This window comes from Rhinolophus sinicus, linkage group LG04 (assembly GCF_036562045.2).
Source record: "Rhinolophus sinicus isolate RSC01 linkage group LG04, ASM3656204v1, whole genome shotgun sequence".
Taxonomy (NCBI): Eukaryota; Metazoa; Chordata; class Mammalia; order Chiroptera; family Rhinolophidae; genus Rhinolophus; species Rhinolophus sinicus.
The window spans coordinates 52101628-52129479 of NC_133754.1; the positions used below are offsets into that span (position 1 = coordinate 52101628).

The 27852-nt window shown below is 37.2% G+C and overlaps 1 protein-coding gene across 4 annotated transcripts in view; it reads left to right on the forward strand.

Annotated features, from left to right (window-relative positions):
* The window catches only part of MYO16 (myosin XVI), a 542975-nt gene that overhangs the window by 377812 nt on the left and 137311 nt on the right, over positions 1–27852 (forward strand). For all 4 annotated transcript variants that reach the window (XM_074329517.1, XM_074329516.1, XM_019731063.2 and 1 more), the window contains 3 exons: positions 19859–19934; positions 24960–25135; positions 27591–27671. In XM_074329517.1, coding sequence (XP_074185618.1) covers positions 19859–19934; positions 24960–25135; positions 27591–27671 — 333 coding nt within the window. The remainder of the gene's footprint in view (positions 1–19858; positions 19935–24959; positions 25136–27590; positions 27672–27852) is intronic.

A 27852-nucleotide genomic window follows, 5' to 3' on the forward strand; every position in this document is an offset into this window, starting at 1 on the left:
GATTCCCTAACCAGCTTTGTAAAGCGTGCTTCTTTAAAACCTTCAAGGAAGCATTCTTACCTGTCTGAAAAATATCACACTCCTTAGGCTTACTAACTCCCATTAGGCTTCTTTAAGCCGATGCCTATCTTCTTTATTTGTTTGTTTGTTTGTTTGTTATTTGGCTTTATTCATCTGTTACACTTCCCCTGTACAAAACTTCTGTTCAGGTTATTTTTTCTAATCCACTCATTGTTTTCCTGCATCACCCCCCTTAACCTCCCTCATGTTCAAGCTTGAAATATCCTTCTTGTTTTCTTCACAAAGTCAAAGTGTATCCGTCCTGTAATACTTAAAGCCATGTCCCACTTACCTTCAGTCCTGCTCCCGTCTATAGCTAATGTCCTCTGCATTGAATTTGTAGCCCTCAGGTATTTCCCGCTGTTTGGCACTTAACCCACCAGATGTTTTCAGACAGGGTGGGGGATGAAGTGTCTCAGACAGGGTGGGGGGGAAAACATGTTACAGGATGGATGGGAAAAAAGGAAACACAGCTAGCGGAATCCTCAAGCAAGGACTGCATTTGAGCAATAGCAGTGACATGCAGGGGAGGCGTTTATAAGGAAGAGGGACTGGGGACCGAGACTAGCTGGAGGTGCCGAGCAAGAGAGGAGACATAGACTGAAATGAGACTGAGGTTTCCACCCCTCTGGATGGTCACGTTATGCCAATTAAGAGAGGGAATTCTGGAGCATGAGGCAGTTGGAAAGGAAAAGTATTTGGTGTTAGACGTTTCGAATTTGAGGTTTTAATGGAATTGCCAATTGGACGGTGACAATAGTTGACACGGGGATGAAGGAGGTTGGTTGTTTTTAGAAACACAGTCATATTTTTGGAAATGTGTATCTTGATCATTTCACCCAAAAAGAACATGGAGAAAATGGAGAAAAGAAGTTTGTAGGAAAGAGAAAAATCAAAGAAGCCTAGAGAAAGAGAAGGAGGGGTCAAGAGGAAATGCATCTGTATGAAACAGTTATAGCTTTGTGAGAAGTTATAGTAGAATGATGTCATATGATGGCTCGAGTATTTCATGGATGTGGAGAGGAAGTCAGTGGAAGATTTTTTATGTAACAGTCAATAACTCTCCCAGAGTTAATTCTTTTATATTTGAGAGATTTGTGTGTGTGTCACATGCCACTGAGTCTACTCCGAATCCTGTTGACCCTGGGAGTGAGTGACATCCACCATGTCCTGTTCTCAGCGGCCCTGCTCAGCTCCTGTGGACTCACGCTCATAGTTTCTTTGATGGAATCGATCCATCTCATGTTTGCTCTTCCTCTTTTCCTGTTGTCTTCTATCTTTCTCATCAGTATTATCTTTTTGAAAGACTCCTGCCTTCTCGTGATGTGGCTGAAGTAGGACAGTTTCAGTTTTGTCATTTTTGCCTCCAGCAATGTTTCAGGCTTAATTTGCTCTGGGACTCACTTGTTCCTCTTTCTGGTGGTGCAGGGTACGTGTAGAGCTCTCCTCCAACACCATTTTTCAAATCAATCTTTTTTTTCCCCCCCTAACAGCCTTCTTCACTGTCTAAATTTCTCATTTGTACATAGTAATTGGGAATATGAGAGTGTGGATGATCTTATGACACATCTTTCCTCTTGGTGATCTTTCCTAATTCTTCTATTTAGCCTTTACAAATTCTTGGTAATAATAACAGTATTTTAGTCTTGTATTCAGATTTTTTAAATCTATATTTTCTTTATTGAATTCATAGGGTTTAGTTGAGAAATTACAATAAAGTATAACTAATGATTTTGGAAAATGATTTTTCTATAGGTTTCATACGAGCTATTTTATGTCACTATATACCTGACACATCTTGTAAGTCTGTTTTTATTGTATCTTGGACAGGTATTAGATGTTCATTCAGTAAATGCTAGTTGTGTAAAATTGAATGGGATCAAGCTTTGGAATAATAATTTATTTTATGTTTGATTTCAAAAATTATTCAGCCATTAAGCACTTACTGAAATTTCAATTTCAATTGTTTTAAGCAAATTTGGGAAAATAAACAATGAATGGTTTGAATGAATAAATGTATTTAACTGAGTTCTAATAGCAATAAAGCAAAGCAGAGAAAGCTGTTTGATTAGTTGCCACAAGCCCAAAACCCCGTGGAATCATGAATTTTCCTGTAAAAGCACCTTTATATTTTAAGCAGAATTTTCCATAATTGGAGTCAGTTGTGTGGTTTTATAAAAATCACTCATTTCACTGAGATGTACTAATGAGTCTTAGCCCAAGGACTCCCTAAGGACTCATTCACATGTTACAGTATAGATTATATGTAATTTGTGACACTGTGTCAAGCCATATGCCATTCTAATAATCAGATGTAGGTACATGTACTTAAATTTTGAGCTATTGAATTTTCAAGAAAAGCAGCACATTCTGCGTTTTATAAATCAAGAGGTGTAGCAATGAGCTAATTGGTTTAAAATAAGCCAGTGGGGTCTATTTTGGACAGTAAGTAGGTTGAGTATTTCTGAATAGCTCTTTGAGGATAAAGTTGATCCCAAAAAAGAGTATGTTGGCTCCGGGGTTCTTGGGCTGGTTTGTAGCTTGTTCTTTGGCCAGGTGGATGAGCTAGAGTCTCTCTTATCACCACTTGCTCCTCTGAGACTGGTTTATCTGGTTTTGTAAGTGAAAACTCACTACATCTCATAGGAGGGGTAATCATTACTACTGGTGATGATATTGACATCCAGCCCACCAGGATGGACCCGCCCATCCTGCTCTGACTATAGGACCCTCCCATGCTTCTAAATCTTGCTTGGAGCAGAGGCTCAGAGGCCCTTTTAGAAATGTTTAAGCAACATTATTTGCATTATAGCTGAAGATCTTCCCTAAACACATCTGAATTTTTCATTACTCATAGGAGCATGGTGTATTTTCTAATCTCCATTACAGAAATATTTTCAAGTAAATGGGAAGAGACTGTGCATGAAATATTAACAGGGTCTCATTAATGAACATGAATTTGCATTAAAGAAGGCTGTGAGTTGTGTTTTGTTGTTATTTGTTTTAGCAAGTTTTAGATTACATAAGGGATTACCTGTTTTAGGAATTGCTCTTAAACATACTGGTGATATATAAATGATGGATAAGCATTGAATTCAGAAGTGTGTCTAATTTTATTGACTTTTAAAATTAAAAAGCTCAAAGAAAAGAAGAATTATTATTTGGTAAAAGACATGCACTCTTAGGAAAGTTTAATTTCCATGAAGGTGATTCTGAACTAACTCTAATCAGGAATAGTATTTTGAAGTTCCTAAATGTTAACGTGAGAAAGGGGAATAGATTAGGAGATAGTAAGGCAAACTGAAGTAATAAAAATTAAATTAATGAAAATATAGGTCAGAATTAAAAGTTGTGAAATGTATAACACATATCTGACCCTCTTTGCTGTCTGCTTATAAGGTCTTTGTCGGAAAGCTGTTTATAGATAAATGTCCCATTCTGTGATTGGCCGTGATGGTTTACATAAATCAAGTTGAAGATATTGTTCTTACCTAAGATGATGATGCATCTGTGTTTCATCCTCTTTCGCTCCCTAAATACATAGTATTACAGTGGGTTGAATGGTGCCCCTCCCCCCAAAAAGATATGTTCACATGCTCATCCCTAAAACCTGTGAATGGAATCTCATTTGGAAAAGGGTCTTTGCATATGTAATTAAAGGTCCTGAGATGAGGAGATCATCCTGGGTTATTTGGGTTAGCTGTAAGTCCAATGACACGCATCCTTATAAGAGTAAGACAAAGAGAGATTTAAGAGAGAAAAGGAGGCCATGTGGCCATGGAGGCAGATACTGGAGTGATGCAGCCACAGGCCAAGAATATCTGGAGTTATCAGAAGATTGAAGAAACGAGGATGGAATATCCCTGTAGCCTCCAGAATAGTAGGGATGCCAGATTTCAGAGGCTGGCCTCCACAACTGTGAGATAATGAATTTGCCTTGCTTTGAAGCACTCAGTTTGTGGTCACTTGTTAAGCAGCCCCAGGAAACTAATACAAGCATTCATTGGTTCAGCATTTACAGATTAGAAGAGAAGTGAGTAGTTTTAACTCATCACATTAGAGAATTTCTTTACCACACTTGATTCATTTGAAAGTGATCCCTATATTTCTCCATCACTATTTTTCTCACGTGCTTTTTTCTTACCTGGAATGCCCTCTTTCTTTCCAAATTTTATCCATCTTTCCAAGGATCAACTTCTTGGCCTAATCCAAATTTCATTGAACTCTGCCTTCTCTGATCAGTAATGTCTGATGCATTCGTAGCATTTTTTTTAGTTTACAAATTGCTTCTGAGACATTTTCAACATAACCTTGTATATAAATGTTACTATATCAGTTTTTTAGTTAAGTAAGCCTTGGTGAAGTTCGGTGATTCACCAAAAGTTGTACAGCTACATATGAGTCCTCTGAGGGTACCATAACAAAGTCCCAAACACTGGGTGTCCTACAACAGCAGAAATTTAGTCCCTCACAGTTCTGGAGGCCAGATTCCAAGATCCGTTGTCAGCTGGGTTGGTTCCTTCTGCAGGCTCTGAGAGGAATCTGTTCCCAGCCACTCTTCAAGCTTCTGGTGGCTGCCAGCCATTGTCATTCCTTGGCTTACACAGAGCACCCCAATCTCTGCCTCCATCTTCACATGCTCTTCTCTCTATATGTGCCCTCTCTTCTTCTTTAAGGATACCAATCATAGGATTTAAGGTCCACTGTTCCAATTTGACCTCATCTTAATTATTTCTGAAAAGATCTTATTTCTAAATAAGGTCATGTTCTATGGTTCTGGATGGACATGTTTTGGGGGTAGACTGTGCAACCCACTACAGCCGAGTAGGACAAAATACCATGTCTCATTTTCCTCAAGTCCCATATGCTTTTCTCTTTCCACCATGGTATGTGGTGAAGTTTTTGAAGTGTTTATTGCCTATAGCCATCGAATCCTTTTTATGTAGTAGAAAGAGAAGGTGCACTCAGATACGGGGGCGGGGAGGGGGGTGCTAGTACTAGGACTTTGAGGAGGACACTGGCTCTCAGTTGACATATACATGAAGTTTTTAATTAAGGAGAATATAACTATGAACCTCATAAACTTGTTCTGAACATTAAGTGAGCAAACAATAAATACAAGTCCGATTATTTTGAGAAGTTGAATCAAATAGGTGAGTCATATCTTGCTAACAATAGGTTTCAATGGAGGAATGCTACCGTACTGAGCAACATTTTGAACTCATCAATCACAGATGTTGAAGACCAGAAAAAATTTTGGAGATCTGATCAACCGTCAGTATGCTCACAGGGAGAATACTAGGGACCCAGTTGACTTGCTCACATTATACTAGTAGTGAAATGTCCTTGATTAGTTAAAAACTGTATATTTGTTAATTCTTGTATGTTATAGATATGCTCACATTGCATAAAGCAATGTTTTATAAATCGTGTTAGAATATTTATTTTTGTTTTTCACAATGTTATTAATGTCACTTCACCAGATGATAGGGAAGATGTAACCACCAGTTATATTATGATATTTCCTTGCTTTTCCTATTGAAAGACTTTTTTTCCCACTTGAAAGACTTTAGCAGAAGATAAGCACAAAAACTTGAGATACTTCTCTGTCTATAGAAACTATATTCAAAGAGAAAACATTTAGGTCAATGTTTTAACTTATGTTAATGTGACATTCTGTTTTTCGCTGAATATACAGTGTGTTTTAATGATAAGAACTTCTACCCTGATTAAAGAGATTCTTGTAAAAAATTATGTTCTTTACCATTTAGCTTTATGACTAATATTTAATCGTGCATACAGGTGCGTGCAATTTTTCTGCAGATTTTAAAAGATCCTTTCAATATTATTTGCCTGAAGACAAAGCATTGTCTGCAATTTATATACATTATCTGAGATGTAATTTTATGACAGAATAGCCCCCTTATATAATATGCTTGTAGATCTGTCTTTCCGTGGGGAAATTTTGATTGTGTTCATCAGGATTCCTTTTCCATCTCCCTAAACCACATCTCTGTGACGCAGTTGTAATCCCTGTGTTGTTCATGTCTTTCCGCAGGCCTTTATGGGAACTGTATTACTAAAATGTTGCTGATAGAAGTGATGTGGGGAAAGAATGATGTTACTGATTTGTGGCCAGTCTATAACATACCAGATTTTATTTTTTTCCTTCTCCTTGGAAAAGATCTACCCCGATTGTTAAATAAATTAAGTTTGGAATGTATTGGTTTAGATTTATGCTGTTACCCAGATCTCTGAAAAATAGAGATCTTTATCCCATTGGTACTGTAGTACATTCTAGGTGACATACCGGTGAAAGCCAGCCTCTTGGTCCTTAGATATATTTACAAAACATGTATGCAAAACATGTTTCATTTCCCAATTCTACCTGTTTCAGGGATACCTTCTGTAGCTCGTCAACTGGCCTTCACCACCCGAGATTTATGGGAGACACAGTGTGCCCAAGAGGACTCTGAAAGTGAACCTTTAAATCAAAAGAAAAAGGAGCGGGACTAATCAATAAGGAGGCTTCCATTTATTTCTCTTTCTTTTCTCCAGGCAGAATCGCCAGACATAACAACGAAATCTGTCTGGTCGAAGCCAAACTGATACTGTTAAAGGTTATTTGACAAGGATATTTGGACCCACACAGAAAGCTTAATTTACATCTCTATTTGTTCACCTCTTGGGCAGACCTTTAGAAAAGTAAAAATTAACTTCACTAATTTGTTGCTTAAATCAATTTCACCTTTGGCATCCATTTTTGTAGGAGATTTGATAAATGTGTCCTTATCCAGGGTTTGGTTAGGAAGAGAAAATGCAGGCTCTCATTTAGGGAACCTTACTCTTTTTTCATAGATTTAATCTGTTCTCTTCACGGGCTGACAGAAATGTATAAACGAGGAACTTTAGATTTCCTAGAATATTGATATCTTCTTGTTAGTTGATTGTTTTGTTTTTCTTTAAAAAGAACGAATGAGGCCTATTTGTAAATTTCAGATGTGTCAATTTCAATGCAATGTCCATATTTATATTCCAGATATCTAGATAAAGACTTTTAACAATAATGCTACGTGTTCCTAATATCTTTTTTATTAGTATTTATCAACTTAAAGTGAATCAGAATGAAAACAAGCAAAACTATTAGATAAGATCACTTAATGGAAAAGTAAAAAATAGAAGCCTCTACTTATAAATATTGATGCTATAGAGAGATCGGTTTACAACTGCACATGAAATCAAGACTCTTTTCAACAAACCTCAGATAGAAAGATGGAACTAAGCGTGAAAAATTATCAGACCCATTTGTATTCGCTGAAAATGATCTTTTATTTCTTTGGCTAAACTTCAGTCTTTACATATGTTCTGATGCGATATACCCATATTCTAGAGTGTATCTCAGAAGTTTGCATTTTTATCATCTGTTAATCCGGAGCACTTCGTTTCTAGGGATTATATTTTGCATCCTGTAAATAACATTGTGGAAAGAGGAATTATAAATTTGACTGATAAGTGAATTTTGATTTCATAAATATTGATGTTTCACAGAGTCATGTTTGATGTCTTTTCCTAGGAGTTTACCTACAGTCCTGATCCAGTGTTGTCTATAGGATGACTCCCAATTCTGCTATCGAACTATTTCTCCTGTGGGTTTCATACCTGTATATCTAGTTTTTAATATTTCTACTTGGGTGGCATCTTAAAGTTAACAGATCCAGAAGCTAAACTAAACTAAACTCCTTAGCCACCTCCCGAACCCCTCTTACCTCACTTCAAAAAGTAAATAAATAAGTAAAACTGATTTTCCCTATTGGCCCCAGTTTACAAACATTGGTAAAATCAGAAACCCAATTAATTACCAAACACAAGCTACTCTCTCCCCTAGTTATCTCTCGAATCTAAAAAGTTCCCTTCTTATCCCAGTACTCTAGTTCACATCGCCCTCTTTACTCCCTCAGGTTAGTTTAGTAGATAGTCTCCTAACACTAAATGAGGCAATAAGTAGTAATCATCAATAAAGGACTGAATGGATATTTTTACTTAAAGGCATACTAACTACAACTATTTCCTTTATCTTAGTGCTTCTCTGATAACACTGTTCAAAATTAAATGTGATTATTCTCATTCAACTTGTTAATAATAGACCTAAACTAGTGACACTAATGACTGCTTTATCAATTGTTCATAAACCATTCTTTTAAAGATGTTTACCTTTTAGCTTACCTCTCCTTGGTAGAAGAATAAATTTTGCTCTCTCCTTAAAAAATCAGATTTTCCAGATCATTTTAACACTCTTGTTTTTCATGTACATGGTAGTTGAACATGCACAACTTGGCGGATGTGATCAGGATTCAATTTTACTTCTGGCTCACACTACTTTCTAAAATATATTCAGCAGGGACAGTCCTTTTCTTGTAACCAGATAAAAACTCAGGCAGCTCCAGTGATATTTTTCCAGTAATAGAAAGTTCTTTATTTGCTTTCATAGGAACTCACAGTCTCAATTCAGTAATCAAGAACTTCTAGGACTTTATAATAATCAGAATGACACACGTAACTGAAATTAAGTCCCCTCATGTGTCAACCACAGAGGAGGCGCTGTACAGGGGCCTTGGGTGTCCTGTTTTTTTTCTTTTCTTGTGCTGACTGGTATTGTCACAGTATGGTTTCATGAACACTGTGCCTTTCAATGTTCAGGGCTAACTCTCACCTGAGTGCTTTCACGTGTCCCTGAGACACTCCTCTCCTGGGAACCTTTGACACCCTTCCCATGACCTAGGCAATGCTGATTTTCTTGGCTGGCTGCTTCCCCAAGGCCCTGGTTTCTGGTATTCATTCCACACAGGCTCTCTTTCCTGGCCTCCATATTCCCAACCCCCACATGTCCTCTTGGGCAGGATGTAACATAGATTTGGCTTATGAACCAAATGAGGAAGCATAACTATATCCTTTGTAGTTCATCAAAAACAAAATATATTCTGTGCCTCCACTTTTAAGAGCTGACACAGAACAGCCCATCCCCCTGCAGCAGGGGCTGTTTCTTTTCTCCATTGTCCTGCCCATTCCTGCTCTCGTGCTTCTTAGTGGGGTCAAACCCCAGTTTGCAATGTCCCCCCAACTAGTAGGACAATGTCAAAGTGAAGAAAGTTTCCTGTGAAGCTTCCTACCTCTTGGCTTAGGGGATGAGGGAAGAAATTATGTAAAAGCAATTATAGCCAAACTCACGTGCTCTATAAAGCAGTCACTATTGTGTATGTACTCAAATTGATATGACAGCAATGGATCAGTAGACCCAGAGATGGAGACTTAGAGAACCCAAATGCAGTAGATGGATGGATGGATGGATGGATGGATGGATGGATGGATGGATGGATGATGGATGGATGGATGATGGATAGATAGAAGGAGATACATGATAAAAGAGAGAGAGAGAGAGAGAGAGAGAGAGAGAGAGACATGCATAAATCAAATATCAGTATTGCCAGAAACACATGTAAGTTACCTGTGCTATAAGCCAGGATATTCTGAAATGCCTATATCGTCATTGAAAGTGGTTTTGTTAGAGAAACTTTAACTTTTAGCACTTCAACCACATGAAAATACAGATTTGCATATCAGAAATACATTAATTATGTGATAATAGCATTGGCTGTTTGGTTTGTCCTTAGCATGTTGCTCTACAATGTAGAGTGTACGTGCTGTAGAGAACTGTCTCATTCTAATGTGGTGCTTGACCTGGAAATCTTAATGGATAATCTCTTAGCTAGGTAAGAGTAAGAGGGAAGAAAAATTAAGGAATATGAAGTCTAAATAGTGAATGTAAGGGAGGCCACAAAAGCTCTCCTAAGACAATAACACCGTGGTTTTGCCACTCAGGCACTTTTTCTGTTTCCTGATTCTGGCCTGAATGAAGAATTGAAGAGTTGTAATATTTATGCTTCTAGCCTGGAATGCAATGCTCTATTGTTTCCATTTCTCCTTTCTCTAACCTGTAAGGCTGTGCATCCCTGCAAGTGTGCTGAGATCCATTCTGCTCTCTCCACATGATTCATTTCATAGGCTTAGATGGTATCTCCTTTCACACTCAGTCTTTCTAGAATGAATAGTTCTTATCACTTTGTCTGTCTTCATCCATCAGCCCTTATAGTCCCTGTGTCATTCTCTTTGCTTTCCTTTATACCTTCCAGAGCTTTGTTATCTTTCTTCAGGTGTTTCGAACAGTGATGAACACAGCATCTATCCCTGTTCGTTTGCGAGCTGCAGAGCAGGTAGAAGCATCTCAGCTGTCAGCACCAAGGCAGGAGTAGACAAAAGAAGAAACTGGGAAGGGTGGAAGTTGGTCAGGAACTAGCCTGAAAAAGAAACAGTGCCAAATTTTCAAGAATATTACAGGGAATAGGTTATACAGAACAAGTTGAGGAGACAGACAGGGGACAGTGAGATGACCCAGAGATGTGTCCCCAGTGGAAGCAGCCACCTCCTCTAGGGCTGGAAAGAGGAAGGGAGGACATGGTACTGTTGGACCAGGAGCTAAGGACAGCTGGTAGGAGCCCGAACCAGGGCAGCCTGCCCCGGAAAAACTGAGGCCATGAAGAGTAGGCTATGGAGTCAGGGAGGAGATTCAGCATTTGCTGGGGTGGAAAGGAATTACCAAGCTTCCATCCTCATGCAACCCGCCAGACTTCTGCCAGCACTGCAGCCGCAGCCCTAACTGGAGGGCTAGGTTAGAGACTGTGGAGCAGACAAGGGCAGGGATTCATTGGAGAGCAAATGGTGGAAAAGGGAAAGGCATTACTAAGTAGTGTGCAACCGACTCCAGTTCTTTTGAAAGTGCATGCTTAGACAAAAATAGATTAGATAGAAAGATAGGTAGACAGATAGATGATAGATAGATAGATAGATAGATAGATAGATAGATAGATAGATAGATAGATAGATGGATGGCAGGGAGGGAGGGAGGGAGGGAGGGAGGAAGAAAGGGAGGAAAGGAAAGGAAATAGGCTATCTCTGGGAAAAGGAATTAGAGATAAATTTTATTTCATTATTTTAGTATTTTACAAGTTTTATAAAGGCATATGCATTATATTTTATAAAATATTTTTAGAAGATCGCTCCTAGCTGTTTTCCTTGATTTTTTCCAAACATAGTCTTTTATACTGGATTCAGTGAAGATTATATGTATTAACTTTTGCTATTAGCCACCTCAAAGGCAATTTGAAAATCTACATAGATGGTATCCACTCATGCCATTTACTATGTCCACATATAGCCAGTTCTCATCCCCTAAAACATACATTTTATTGATACACTATGCTAATAAAGCCATTAAACTTCAGTGAGAACTGGTCCCAGTTCCACATTAAATTGGATAAATAAGAAACTGAGTTCAGAGAAACTGACTACTCCTGCCCCCACAGTTAACGATCGCAGCTGTGTACCACAGGTGTTTTTTCTTTTTTTTGCTGATAGGTGGAAACTTGAATAAGTACTCTTCTTCATAACTCTTGGTCCATTGCCTCTTCTACTCTAACATACTTTTATTCATTTTATTTTCCTCAAACTTCCAGCACTGTATATGGCATTGTGGGTTGTTTGAAAAATAATGGCTTCTATTGCTATGGTCTTAGATAAAAGTATTTGAAAATTTTCTATAGCTCTTTGCAAAATGCTAACTCTCCGAAAAGTTTAGCCTGAGTACAATCATAATGTAGTCTCATCTTAAACTTATCAGCAATTTAAAAGTATGTCAATATCTGCTCTAATAGTTGTTTTGTACCTAAAATGCTCAGAAAGCGTTTATCCTCTGCAAACTCTGTCCCTGGGCTCCCTTATTCTCTGCCAGCATCACATAGGAGGACAAAATTCACAGAGCATCGTAAATCACTAGTACCTGGAGCCGTGATTCTGAAACTTGAGTGTTTACCAGAATCCACTGGGGAATATATTAAAAATGCAGGTTCCTTGGCTCCAGTCCTATAAATGATGATTAAAGAGGTCTGGGTGAGGTATAAAGTATGTGTGTGTTTATTAAGCACCAGAAAATGTTCTCCTATAGGTAACCTGTGAGGCACATTTTCAGAAACACTGAAGGTATTATTAGACACAGAGTTGGTGATCCGTTTAACACACATCCCACCACCTCACACCACCCTCTTGCTATGTGCCGGGTACCCAGAGGGGCTGAGACTGCAGACAGAAAGAACACACTGAGTCCCAGCTCTGGCACACCGCAGCACCTTCTTTATCGAGGTCAAATAAGCCAGCTGCTCTTGCTTTCAATTCAGGGAATTAAAATCAGTGATGGTGGAGAGAGTTGTTTCCGTGGAGCTCTCTCACCTTCTGATTTCAGTTTCCTTGGTGATTAGCCAAGCGTGAGCCTGACAGTCTGCTTGTAGAAAGAAAATGCATGTGGTTTGGCATCTCCTAACACTTTTCTTTGTGGACCCAGGAAGCAAGGTATCTTGCTGAATTGTGATTCACAGTCATGGTGAAAGTTTTATACTCCGCTTTTCATATATAGCTAACATAATTTCTCTTTCAATTATATTTATTTCAGCACTGGAGTGTTACAGCAAGTACTTCCCAAAAAGCGGCATACTGCTGTGCTCCCTAGTTTATATTGCACTCCTCATTTGGCATCCACACTGAAGCATTTAGATGAGCATTGCTAACTGCTGAAACATAAGCAAAATGCTGAATTTCCTTTGGAGTCATTTTATTGAACAGAATCATGCCAAAGGAAATCTTTGAATAAGTGACAATTTCCTTAAAGATTTGTATTGGGCTGTATGAATATAAATTTTTGTATTACATGCATGAGGGACACTGTCACTTATAGCATGAATCCTATCTTCCAAACCTTAAGAGAGAAAAAAAATAAAGTCTGAGTTTCAGTTATGTAAAGATAGAGGGAAAAAGGAAAGCATTTAACCTGGCCTCTATCTTTTGTGACTTTCATGTTTTTCTCCTTTCATCCCCCAAATAACAAAACAGCCAGAAAAGGAAGGGTAGGGCTGAGAGTAGAGCAGCTGTCCCGAGTGACCTAGAAAGGCCTCTGCCTAAAACCTGCTTCCCGCTGTTCCAGCGGCACCCGTTATGTCCCTCCAGAGTGGCACAGCTGAGAGGACAAACCTTTATCTATTCTTGTGACATTGCAGACTCACAAAACTATAGGTGACATCTAGGATGGATCGAGTTCCTCCTTGGTGATTTTCCTTTCATAGAAATTCCTCTGTCCATTTATCTAGGCTTTCAGGCTCACTTCCCTTTGAATAGCCCAGGAACTCGATGGCTTTGTCCCACTAAGTTCTGCATCTACCATGGTTTCTATTCTGTGTAGTGATTGCCCCCTCTGCCTCCTAGAGCCCACTAGCCTCAGTGAGGTCCAGATGCTGAGGTGTAGCTGGCTGATGAATGTGATGTGGTGACCTTTCAGGGAGACTTGCTTTATTTGGAAACAATTCCTTCATAAAGTAATGAATGCATTTTGGCTGATTAATACTCAGGTATAGGATGAGAGTCTCTGTGTTGGATAGGCAACCCATTTAGCAGCCTCAAAATAGATGACATACATGACTCATTGAGTCCTTCTCAAGTCAGTAGGGTAAAAAACTTCTAGAGCAGGGCTGCGGGGAAGGGGACCTCTCAGAGGAGGCCTGGTGGGGGATCATGACTCACTCAGAGGTAACCTGGGCACAGCCCCCCTTTCTCCACACCCAGTCAGAGGAGGCCACTTAGGAAGCAGTAAAGATGCACATCAGTCACTCCCACCTGCTCACCCTGCAGCCAGGAAGGTGTGACTGGAGGCCCAGCAGAGACCCAGAACTCCTACCCCTGCCCAGCAGTAATGAGAATTCCCTCTTTTATGTCAGAGGAGGTTGAATGGGGAACCTAGACTTCCCCCACCTGGCAGTAATGAGGCCTGTCTCCCCTTCCCTGTTGAGTGGTATCAGGGAGCCAGCAAAAACAAAAGGTTCATTTAGAAACTTCAACACCCTCTTATGGACAAGTGATAGAAAAATCTATGTAGGAAATCAGCAGGGATATGGAAGAACTCAGCAACACTGTCAACCAACAGGATCTATAGAACACTTAAACCAACAAAAACAGAATATTCTTTTCGGGTACCCAGAGAATATATATCAAAAAAGGCCAGCTACTGGACCATAAATCAAAACTAAACAAAATTAGAAGGATTGAAATTATACAGAGTCACTTGCCTACCACAATGGAATTGAACTAGAAATCAACAACAGAAACATAACACAAAGTCTCCAAATAATTGGAAACTAAACAATACCCTTCTGTATAATCCATGGATGAAAAAAGAAGCCTCAAGGGAATTCAAAAAAATATGGTGAACGTAATGAAAATTAAAATACAACATATCAAATCTGTGAGACACAGCTAAAACACTCCTGAGAGGAAAATTTATAACACTAAATCCATACATTAAAAAATAGGAGTGTTTCAAATAATCTAAGCTCCCACCTCAAGAACCTAGAAAAAAGAGAGCAAAATAAAACCAAATCAACAAACAGAAGGCAATAATAAAGTGCAAAAATCAATAGAATTGAAAAAATAGAGAAAAATCAATAAAATCAAAGAGCTGGTTCTTTTAAAATAACCATAAAAATGGCAAACCTCTAATAAGAATGACAAAGAAAAAAAAGACACAAATTACTAATATCAGGAATAAAACAGGAAATATCACTATAGACTACAAACCCTGCAGATATCAAAGAGATCAGAAGGGAATTCTGCAACTAACTATTATATAAAAATTTAACAGTTCAGATTAAATGGAACAATTCGTCAAAAAATACAAACTACCTCAGTTTACCCAATATGAACTAGATAATTTGAAGAGCCCTATAACTATGAAAAAAATGAATTTGTGATTTAACTCTCACCAAAAGGAAAACTTCAGTCCCCGATGGTTTCCCTGGAGAATTCTACCAAATATTTAGAGTAAAATTAACACTAACTTTACATAATCTTTTCTACAAATTAGAAATGAGAATACTTCCTCATTTTATGAAGCTAGTGTTACCCTGACATCAAAACCAGACAAACACCGTATATGCACACAAAGAAAACTGCAGATCAGTATCCCTCATGAATACAGATGCAAAAATACTTTTAAATATTAGCAAACATAATTCAATTATATGTAAAAAGAATTATTCACGATGAATAATTCATTTTCTTTCCTGGGGATGCAAAGCTGGTTCAATGTTTGAAAATCAATCAAGGTAATCCACCACATTAACAGGCTAAAGAAGAAAAAAAATCACATAAACATATCAATTGATGCAGAAAAGGCATTTGATAAAATTCAACATCCGTTCATGATAAAAACACTCAAAAAAATAGGAATAGAGGGGACAGCCTCAGTTTGATAAAGAGCATCTATAAAAATCCAACAGTCAACATTATATTCCATGTTAGAAGACAATGTTTTACTCATAAGATCAGAAGCAAGGCAAGGATGTCTGCTCTCTCTACTGTTCGTATTAAACACAGTGCTGGAAGGCATAGTGCTATACAGCAATAAATGAAATAAAAGGCAGACATACTGGAAAAGAAGAAATAAATCTGTATTTGTAGATGACATGATTGTCTATGTGTAAAATCTCAAGAAATCTACCAGAAACAGAGAAAAGACAAAACTCATCTAATAAACGAGCTGATCAGGGTCACAAGATACAGCATGCGTTAGATATAAAGTAATCACTTGTATTTCTATATACTAGCAATGGGCACTAAATTAAAAAGACAATAACATTTATGATAGCTCATAAAAATGCAAAGGTATAAATCTAACAAAACAGAGGATCTGTATGCTGAAAACCACAAAATGCTGATGAAAAAAAACAAAGATCTAAGTAAAAGTAGATCCATGTCATGTTTATGGATTAGAAGACAACACAATAGACAATGTACTAATAATCAATATAGTAATAGTTCTCCCCAAATTGCTGCACAGGTTTAACGTAATTCCTATCAAAATTACAGTGAAATTATGGTTAGATGTAGACAATATCATTCTAAAACATATGTGGAAACGGGAAGAAATTAGAATAGTTAAAATAATTTTTATAAGGAAGATAATGTGGGAGGAGTTAGTGTACTTAATTTAAAGTCTTATTATAAAGCTTCAGTAATCAAGACGGAGGTGAAAGGAGAGACGTAGATGGATGGAAGAGATTAAAGAACCCAGATATAGGCTCATACCAATATGTTCAACTGATTTTGGGGAGGTGAATGTGCCCATAAGTTGGCAACATGGGGGACCCATGTGGTGATGTGCCTGACCCATGAGGTGACTGAATCTTCACTGCATTAATGTCGTTATCCTGGTTTTGATGGTTTTGTAGGATGTTATCACTGGAGGGGACTGGGTAAAGGGTCCACAGGATCTCTCTGTATTATTTCTTACAACTGCATGTGAATCTGAAATTGTCTCAAAATTAAAACTTTAATTAATAATATTTAAAGGTGATGGGAGCAAGTTATATATGAGCATAAATGGGCATGAGTAAATATTATTTATTTATATTTTTAAATTACCTTTAACAAGGCCAATGTGAAACTTCATTAAATTCAAGAAATTATCATGACAGAAAGACAAAATTTGGAATCAGATTGTATTTTATCTTTAAAATGAAAAAACAAAACAAACCACTGCACATATGTGTGGGTGATGTGCATGTATTTCTAAGCTTTGTCCACTGAAAACTCCTGGAAATATTGACTAACCCAATAACAATATATTATTTTGCACTTCTAGGGTCCAGATGGTGATTTATAATTTCAATTTTTCATTAAAATATATAAATGCCCCTTGAGGAACCACTTGATTCCAGATTTGGGACCAGGGAAAAGAAGACATTATTTGGAATATGTGTTGATATTCCACTAATGCCAATTTTATGTAACACATCCTCAGTCATTTGCATTATTATATCAATTATGATAAAATAACTAAACTATTTGAGTGTCTAATACTTGTGTTGAGCTTTCAACTCAAACCCTGTCAATACTAATGTCGTCCATATCTTATCAATAGGGTCAGAAGCTCTTAAGCTTGGAGGGCCCCTGCAGAACATTATTTAACACATGAAGGAAGACTCAAAGAGCTAAAGTAGTTTGCTTATTATCACAAAAGTAATTAAGGCCACCTGCTTCATGATTCAGTAATTTTATACAAAGTAAATTTTTTTGCTAAACTCTGCTTCCCACCAGCATCAAACTGCCCTCATTGAATGTTTGCACTTGTATGTATGTGTTAAATATCTTTTTCTAGGTAACTTGGCCAGTTGGAATCTCCAAATGGGAAATTCTGAACTTTAGTTTTAGTGGTAGACTTTCAGATTTTTCTTTAAATATCCAAGTACAACCAGGATGCCATTTATGAGAACTTTCCAAAGCACATGATTTGTATAACGAAAGACTCATCAGCATAATCTTAAATTAAAAAGACCAGCACAATGTTCAGCTATATTTGGTCACAAGACAACAAAACCTTTTTGTTCATTTCACCAAATACAGAGGGTGCCAAAAAAAATGTATACACATTTTAAGCAAGGAAAAAAACTATTAAAATTGTAATACTCAATATATACCAATAACAAAAGATGAATACAAGTGACGTTTGACTTCTGCAATTACAAGAGATGCTCAAAGTGGTTACCATCAGCATCCAGACACTTCTGATGACGGCCAACTACTGCTTGAGCAATGCTGACCAAAGTGTCCACTTGTATACATTTTTTTGACACCCCTGGTATTTATTGAATATGTCTATTGGGCAAGTCATTTGGCTAGATGCTGTAGGGAGACAAAGCTGAACATACCATGGCCACTGCCCTCAATAGCAATTTGACTGCAGGAGTTAGGAGTGGCCATCACAAAACAGGGTGATAACAGCAGCAAAGGCAGACAAGGAATGTGTTTAGAGAAAATCAGGTAGTTCAAGGTGCAGAGTGTGTGTGTGTGTGTGTGTGTGTGTGTGTGCGTGTGTGTGTTCAAAATAAGCAGATTCCCATGAAAAGAATGCATTAGAATTATAGACTGGAGCCATATGGAGAACTCTTCGCTACAAGATCAGCTCTGGGACATTAAATGATATGCCAGAGTCCACATAGATTCAAAGCGGCTTAGAAGAACGTGTTCTGATTTCTCTTTCGTGGTTTTACTGGGTACTGCTGTCTCTAGTGTAGAAAGATGTAGAGAAGACAAACCTCTAGATTAAGGGTTCTCGACACCAACACTATGGTCATTTGGGGCAGATAATTCTTCACTGTGGAGCTGTGCAGTGCACTGTGGGATGTTTAGTAGCATCTCTACCCACCCACCTCCTCACTTGTGACAAACATAAATGTCTCCAGACACTGGCAGGTATCCCCTGGGGTCACCATCAGCCCGGCTTGAGAACCACTATGCTAGATTATATTAAATTGCTCATATTCAACAGTGTACAATAGGTGACTTAATACATAGCTCACATTTTAATATGGGTAAGCCATGTTGTGGTGCAAGAGAAAACTGAATAATTTGGTTATGTTTTAAGAGCATGTGAAAGTTATTTAGTTTCTTGGCATTGCATCAGCTCTACCAGTCTTCTGATCCAAATTCACATTAGAAACATCTGAAAATCTGTAGGATGTCTTGGGATTTCTATGCCATTTAGGCTTTTTGTGACAGTAAAGCATAAAAATTCAGTAAGACTTTATTGTAAGATGACTTGGTCAGGTACTAGAATTCAAACGATGTTTAGGAATCCAGGCTTATTAGGGATTATCTGGCCCTTTTCTAGGTTCCTCTCACTAGCCACTTAGCCTCTTTCTCATAGATTCTTTCCCTGTTTAGTCCCCTCTTGCTGCCAATGAGACAGTCCTCTCTGGGCTGTCTAGTTAAAATTTGCAAAGGAGTGATTATTGCCTTTATTGTTCTGACCGCCCATACTTCTTCATGGGGAATGTATGGTGAAGAGGTGTTAGGCATTGGTCAGCTGCCTCCCTGGGTTCAGTCCTGCCCCACCCAGGGCAACCGACAGCCTATTACCCCTGACCATGGTGCCCTGCCCAAACATGTTTCCACAAGAAGCAGAAGCAGCTGTTGAAATCCATAAGGCTTATAGCGGATGGAACTTCTCAGGACCACACTGGAATTCACATTTAGCTGAAAGTGGGAGAGGCAGTAAAACCGTGTCTCTCTTCCAAGATCCCAGGCCGGGCTGGAATACCAGTAAAAGCAGACCATGAAGGCATTTAAGTGTATACATAAGTAAAGTATGCTGAAGAAAATGGTCCTTTGAATAATCCACAATTATTCAAAGACTTATTTCACATGTTTTCTTTATTATAAAGACTTCAGCTTAATGGTTTTGATCATCCAAAAGAACCTGTTTCAATAGAGACCATTGAAGTGATGAAATTGAAATCACACTTCCTTCCCCCAAATGCCACGGAGTCTTTCTACTTGGTTTAGTGAATTTTCTGAGCAGGTTAGAGTCCTTAAGAATACAAGGGAGTATGTGAACGTGAGTCACTAATCTCACGATCAGAGGAGGGCTTCACAAATGAGAACAGGAGAGGTGTCCCTTATTTAATGTACAGAACGAGGACACACGGGTGAGCGCTTTGAACTTGCATGTAATGTGAGCTCTAAGACCTGAAGACACTTCTTTTATGAATAATTTAAAACTTCCCCTGAGTCAAATTATTCTTTAAAGGAAATTGTTTTCGTGATCGTGTTTCATCATTAGTAATTACGCTATTTTCTTTTATTATAGGTAATGTATGAAATTGTTGGAGCAATTGAAAAAAATAAAGACTCCCTTTCACAGAATCTTCTATTCGTAATGAAAAGTAAGTTTTCCCCGATGGTGGTTAAAATGCCACACATTATTTCTCTGAACGTTGTCCTATAAAATATGCCACCAGCTAAAGGGTAATTGAAATATCTTTTACATTCTAATGCCCAGAAAAATAAAGAATGGATCTTTCCACACTATACATTGGTTACAATTTAATTTGGAGTCTAGTAGAAACCATAATTTAACTAAGCTTTTAGCAGATAGAAATATAAAGCACCTTTAACTCTAGTGTTATGAATATAAAAAAGCTCTTCTGTGAAGACTAATGAAGATGAATATGACTTCCAGAGTTATTTTGGCCATAGCAGGGTGACTTTCATTACTTAAGGTGACTCTGGAGCACACCTAAGGGTGGTATTTTATTCTTGTGTATTTCATATAAAGAAATAATGCTCACACAGTAGACCATATACATGTATATATATACATAGCAACATAAATGTATAGGTTCCATGTACTTAGTGAACTTTAGTCCTTTGTATGCATCTATCCATAATTCTATACTGTATGTAAAACTATATACTACATTTATATATGGCATAAATATATATATATATATATATATATATATATATATATATATATCCTCTAGTAATTATTTTAATAGCAGTTCTGCAGTGACTCACATTCTCCTAACAACCTTTTCAATGAATTAAAACATATCATCTTCTGTGCTTGATGTTGCTCTAAATGAAGTAGAGTCATTTATCTTTCCCGAGGAAAGAAGCATACGAAAGCCTTTCAGAGAATATTGGGTGTCTTTGAGCTGGAAATAAGACATCCATATCCATTCTGGTTTGAGGAACATTTTTCCCTAAACCAAGCAGCATGGTTGCAATATATTGTTTTTCCCAGGAAATTAATTCTGCTTGCCTCTCAGAACTTAGGATTTTTGTTTGTTGTCTTAATGACTGAAACTAATGATAACAGTATGGACTTGGAATATTATTGCACAGAAGGAAAAACTGAAATAATTGATCTTCTTGATTATCATTAGAAATATCTTATTTCTAGTTTTCAATTATTTGAACTTTATAACGTACTTCCATTTAAGCCATATAGTTTATGAAAACCTAATATAGAGCATATTTTCCAAATGGGTACAGTGCCTTTTTTTCTTTATTTTTGTATTTTATGGTGATAGAATATATATTTAGAATGAGGATATGATAGCTAATGATATTGCAATTCTGCTTATGAGTATTTTAAGAGAGTCTCTAGATTTTAAGTCATTCTTTTGTGTACACTTGCTAACAAATTCCAAGAGGAAAAACAAGTGAGTCTTGTTTTATTCTAAACACCTTAGGCTATAGGCACATTGAGCAAGAGAACAGAATTTAATGTGCCTTTATATGTTTATGCAGTACACAACAAACATGTTCTGTAAAGGGCCAGAGAATAAATACTTTAGGCTTTGTGAGCTGTAAGATCTCTGTTGCAACTATTCAACTCTGCTGTTACAAGGAGAAAGCAGCCCTGCACAATACAAATGGGCATGGCTGTGTTCCAATAAAACTTGATTTACAAAAATAGACAGTGGGTCAGATTTGGCCCATGGAACTCACCCATTTAACATATAAACAAAAAATGCATGGCTGTGATAGTATTTTACCAATCTGTGCAATGTTTTGATGATGTAAATCCTTATTAAAAATGTAATTTATAGATAATAATAATTTTTATTTCCAGGTACCTTGCTAAGTACTTTGAACCCAGTGTCTAATTCAATCCTCGTATCATCAAAAAGCCCCCAGTTAAGGAATGTGGTATTGTCTGTTGTAGGATACATACAAGTATAGCTGTGTCTGTGAGACATCAGGCAGGTGGCTTGGAGATACAGCTCTTGCAGACATGCAGTAAGTGCTCTCATTTGTGCCTGAGATTAGAAATAAAGTCTACTTGATTCAGAAAGAGGAAAAAAATGTCAACATCTAGACTATTAAGTCTGCTTATAAGAATAGGAAAATTTGTGATTTACTGTCAATAATGCTGTTAATTATTGAGTCTTTTTGTCTCTGAGTGTCTCTGCATACCTGCTTGTAAACCCTGGGCACCTGACTTAGCTAAACCTGTATTACTGACAGAAAGACACCTGATGTCATAAATATAGACCCTAGCGAGGGATGCTTTCCACTTCAATGTGTACAGTATAGAGTGACATGAAGAAAATGGTGGGCAGTAAGTGACCCTTTATAATAGGAAAGAAAGGCGAAACTGGTCTCTTCACCAGGGCTTCTTTATCAGGTTCTGAGAGGCAAAAGGGTGGCAGAATTTCTCTTTTCATGTCCCGAAGAATCTGTTCTCACCTCACATTTGCTCAGCTGTGGTCAGGGCTCTAATGTTAATGTCCCAATGAGTGATGGCATCTTCCTGTGTCAGGATGACACTAGTACTTCTGTATCTTCATGCAGCCTGACCATAAGATTCAGAGAAAGAGAGAAACCTGTCAGTTGCATGTTTTGGGCCATATTTATGTCTAGTGTTCATAGATTACAAAAGACTTTTTTCCCCCAATTATAGGAATAACATGTGGCAATATTTATCTGTGGTTCCATCTATACGTAGACTTGCTATAAATACAATTTTATTTAAATGGCCACGGTATTATATAGATTTACTGTTTAACTTTATTTTGAAATAATTTTAAACTTAAATAAATTTACAAAATTAGCACAAAGACATCCTATATGCTCTTATCCCAGATTCATTTTTCTTTTTTTTCTCTCACTCACATCCTTCTTCTCTTGCTCTCTCCTCCCTCCCTCCCTTCCTTCTTTCTTTCCTTCTTTCCTTCCTTCCCTCCCTCCATTCCTCACCCTTTCCCTTCCTACTTTCCTGTTTTTCTCCCTCCCTCCCCTTCCCTGTATATGGGTGTGTGCATATAGTTTCTGTACCATTTGAGAATAAGTTACATGCATCTTTATGCCTAAACACTTTGGTATATATCCTGTGATCGAGGACATTATCTTACAAACATCAATAAATTACTAGAATATTTAACATCCATATGATAATAATGTCTAATCCAGAGTCCCTATAAAACTTTATCATTTAACCTTGATCGCTGTTTTAAGGTGCATCCTTCAGGTTTTCCTAATCAAAAGTCGCTGTTGTTTCTTTGATAAGTAATTTGTAAGAAAGTACTTGGAGGCAATGTAAATATTCTCTTCCTCATCAAAATTTCACCCATTGGTTTTGCATCAATGAATGATTCTTACTAAATTAATTATTTTTCTAATGGTTTCAAAATTGTGATTTTTCTAACCCCATTTTTCCATCAACCGTAACATTCTACTAAGATCTCCTCTTTCTAATTAATTAATTAATTATCAACATGGACTCATTGATTCTGTTTGCTTTTCTCCCTGCCCTTTCTAAAAATTTATTGATGCACTATTAGTTGATAACTCTATATAAATTTTAGATGTACTGCATAATTTGGTATCTGTATACTCTATTGTGTACTCACCACCAAAAGTCGAGTTCTTCTGTTACCATACATTTGACCCCCTCATTTTATTCAATGAATCATAATCCATTACTATCATTATTTTGATGCTGAAATTTCACAAGACATGATCAGTAAGAACCCCTTCAAGCCAGCTCTTGGGTCCTTTTAGCAGGTCCTTATGATTTTTTTTAGCACTTCCTTCCATTTTGGCCTTCCAAGATGTTCTAGGGATTATCTACCTTGCCTCAGATCTAGAATCAGCCTTATATCCAAGAAGCCTTGATTTATTTTAGAGGAGAATAATATTATTAAACACTAAGCCCCAGGGGCTTGATGAGCTCATTTTTACTGGGATGTCATGGTTTTTTGGGCCTTTCAAAACAATAAAATTTAATATATAGACATAGATAATATAGAGATGCTTAGCTATAATACATATTAAGAGTCACAAATTTATGCTTATGCCTCTAATCTCCGTCCAACACCACAGGGCTCCTTTTCGCCCTCTTGAATTATATAATTGTGTAATGCAAGAAGGCAAAAAGGAGCCCTGTGGTGTTAAATAAACAGCTCCCTGTTTATTTATCAATGTAGTGACTTTGCATTGAATGCATTGCTAATAATTATGTTAGCCTGGGCAAGCAAACTAATCTAGGTGTGGAAAAGGTAGAAACTAAACTGCTTTGCTACTAAATATTGCTAACTATCTGATGGGCTAAGCATGACCCTAAAGGATTTATGTACTTATGTCCCATTTTAATCTTGTAGTAATCCTCAAAATAAGTATGGCCGTGGTCATTTTATAGAAAAATATATTAAGGCTTAAAAACTGTCTATGTAAAGATATAGGTAACATAAGAAAATTTGCCTTCTAGATCCTTAAACACCATATATAGTTTTCACCATGCTATTTAAATTTATAACCAAAAATCCATTCATTATTGCTCCAATTTCTTTCTGAAGTGTTAAGAAAGGAATATGGGCCCAGAATTATTAGACTTTGTGTAATCTAATATCTAAAATGTATCAGCTTTTACCTTTGCAACTTAATAGGGTCAGAAAAAGAGGCACTTCTCTCACCTAACAGCTGATACAACCAGATGAGATAGTGTCTCCCATAGGTATTTACATACAGCTAAGACAGGTTAGATCCTGGGAAAATGTGTTCCTGGGGAGTTATTTTCCTGGAATGGGGAATTGCTGACAGAACGCATGTCTTCATGACTCGGGCAAGTGCACCACTGAAGTCCCTTAGGTCTGAGCAGGTAAGATTCTGTCCTGATAGCTAGAAGAGTAGTAACATTCAATGAGAGAGAGAAGGACCAAGTGCTCAGGTGGAGGACCATGACTCCTGGCCAAGGGCAAGGTCAAAATTCATCAGACGGAATGATGGATAGTGGGGGGAATAAAATAGGGCAAAGGGAAAGATAGACTCCTCAGTCACCTCTTCCACTCAGAAAGTTTTAGTGGGTAAAGCACTTGGATGAGGAGTGAGTTTAATACAAATAATGATCTTAATGCCACTGACGATATTATTTATTTATTTGTTTGTTTGTTTATACTTAGCTAGTGAAAATGTCGTGATCAATCATTTGTTCCAGTCGAAACTGTCACCAACAGGATCCCTTCTACCTTCCTATCCTTCTTTTAAATTCAGAGGACATAAATCTGCCCTGCTCAGTAAGAGAATGACAGCGTCTTCAATTATCAAAGAAAACCGGAATTACCTAGAACTTAGTAAGGTAGGAATTTGGGGGATTATTGTTGGGTTGTTTTTAAGTGTGCTTGGGACATTTGTTTCGTTTTAAAAAACACAATTCTGAGTACTAATGGAAATAAATTGATACTTTAAGTTCTAAAAATGGAAAGAGAAGGATGCCTACTTGAATTATAACCATGAGAGAGGAGACGGTCAAGTACTGGACAGTGAAAATTCAGTAGCGAATACAGTATTAGTAATTGCCCTGGTTGTCTGTGCAACTTCCGATTTATGTTTCATCTCTGTGACCGTCTTTGTGATGAATGGGAGGCAACTTCAGAGATAGTTGGCTTACAAGTAACTAACTTAGCTCCCTCATTCTGTTGACATTGATCACTTCAGAGGTTTTAGGTCTCTAAACAATAAATTGTAGTTTCTTCCAGACATAGTGTATTTTTCAGGTGCTGGAATGTTGTCACTGTGGACTTCGTAGAGTTTTAACTTATTTTTTTATTACACTATTTTTTAATGGGTATTTGTGCCACACGAGTATGGTTGAGCTTACAACCTCACAGGTCTAACTATTTGTGAAATAGAACTCAAAATTCTGTAAAGAATTCAGTTCTTACAAACTATGATGTTTTAAGTTTTAAAATGCAGTGCCTGACTGTAGCCCAGTGTGTTTTGCTTGCTTCTACCAAAACCCTAAAAGATGAGAAATACGATTGGGAAGGTATCCAGGACAATCATTTTTAGATACTCAGTTGTAGCTTGCAGAAATGCATTTTAGCTTACCAATTAAAATAAAATTATAATTAAAATCAGCTCCATTTTAGAAGAGTGGCAGTAAAGTGTGTAACCTTATTAGAAATGCACGTGTGTGCACGCATGCATGCACTCACACGCGCACATGTGAGTATAGCCGGTAGGCCTTAGACTTGGGGGTCCTTTGATATAGCTGTTCCAGCACTGGACGATCACAGGAATTCAATCTCACTGAATACAAAATGGCATATTTTACATACAAAAGACTAAGCATTACGCTTTGTAAGGAAGAGCGCTATCCCTGTGGGTTTCCCTGAACCTTCTGGCCCTTCCTTTCTCAATCACCCTGGAAATCAAGAGCAAGAAATCACCACACACCTCTAAACTGTAATTTTTAACCTTAATTATTAAACATTACTAGGCATAGATGCCATTAGTCTTTTCCCTAAAGGACTGCAAAGGGGAGATAATTCACCGTAGTTCTTCCACCCAGAAAGGGAAATTGAGTGTTCAATTTCAAGGGATGGAGATTTATTTATTATGATTTTTCCTTAAGTGTTCCATTTCTCACTTCTCTTCAAACGGCCCTCATCCCTGCACACCCATCCCTGTGACTGGCAGGGTAGGATTCTACCTGCTCTTCAACTGAGCATCCCACTTGGCTTTGTGTTTGTAGGAAAAGGTTGATCCTGGACCAGTTGCTTCATTTTACAGTCCCTTGTCAGTTACAATTAATCATTTCAGTTTGACAGTTCATCTTAATGGAAGGAAATGAGCTATTGTCATGGTAGCAATAGCATCAAATTGACAAGAATGTGTTTTATCAGAATTTTTTCTTCTATCAAGATCTTTTTTATTTTAATATATATGTATGATTTTGGATATACATGTATATTTTATATACATTTTTATATGCATATATGTCTAAGTCTGTGTGGTTTTGTGAAATGTAATAATTCATTAGTGGCTGAGATTCCTTTTAACCCCTGGTAGAATTTAATTAATTGCCTTCTTCCCTTTAGTTCTTCACCCACTAACTTCATTTCTACTGACTTCTTCTGTCTACGTTATTATTTAATCTTTGTTACATGGGATTTTTTTTTTCTTCTAAGAGTTGTATATAATTAATTCTTGAAGAAAACAGTCTATTGTCATTTTTCACAGACAGGTAATTGACTAACACCTTTTAGTGTTTAAAAAAAAACGGAAGGAAAGGAAGGGACGGAAAACAAATGGGTAAGAAACTAATTGTAGTCAGTCTTCAGAGAACAAACCAATGACTGTTATAACATCAAATCTTTGTAATATACAATAGTATCCTTTTGCCCCAGAATAAGGGATAGAGATTTATCTATTATGATTATTCCAGAAATGTTCCATGATAAATGTGGACAATTAATAATACAACCAGTAATAATAACAGAGTGGGTTTACTGTACCACCAAACAACTCTTGATCTATGTTTATTCTCAAATTAAAGTGGGTGAAGGATGGTGACAGCCATGGACTGCAAAGCTTGGCAATAATGGTTGTTATTTTACATGTAGTTGCCATTACCCCAACTTATGGTTCTGTTCCAGAAATCATTTGTTACTGATTTTTATAGTCTGTTTTAAATCCATATCTGCCTGTCAGTGAATTTACATGGATGGGAAGGGTGTTTTTTTTCCTTCTAAATGGAACTTAGTAAACTAAATTTGCTTACCCTTTTTTTCTTTTTGTTTTCATTATAGTTATTAAAAAAGAAAGGAACTTCTACATTTCTTCAAAGACTAGAACGAGGAGGTCCGGTAACCATTGCATCACAACTCAGGGTTAGTGTTGTTTTCAGATTCAAAACTTAAATTTTGATTATATCAACTGTAGAGGATTTACATAGAATTTTCCCCATTTTTGACCCCTGAGTACTTTCAGAAAAATCACACACACACACACACACACACACACACACACACACACACAGAGTGAGTGAAGGCACGATAAATTTAATAAGTC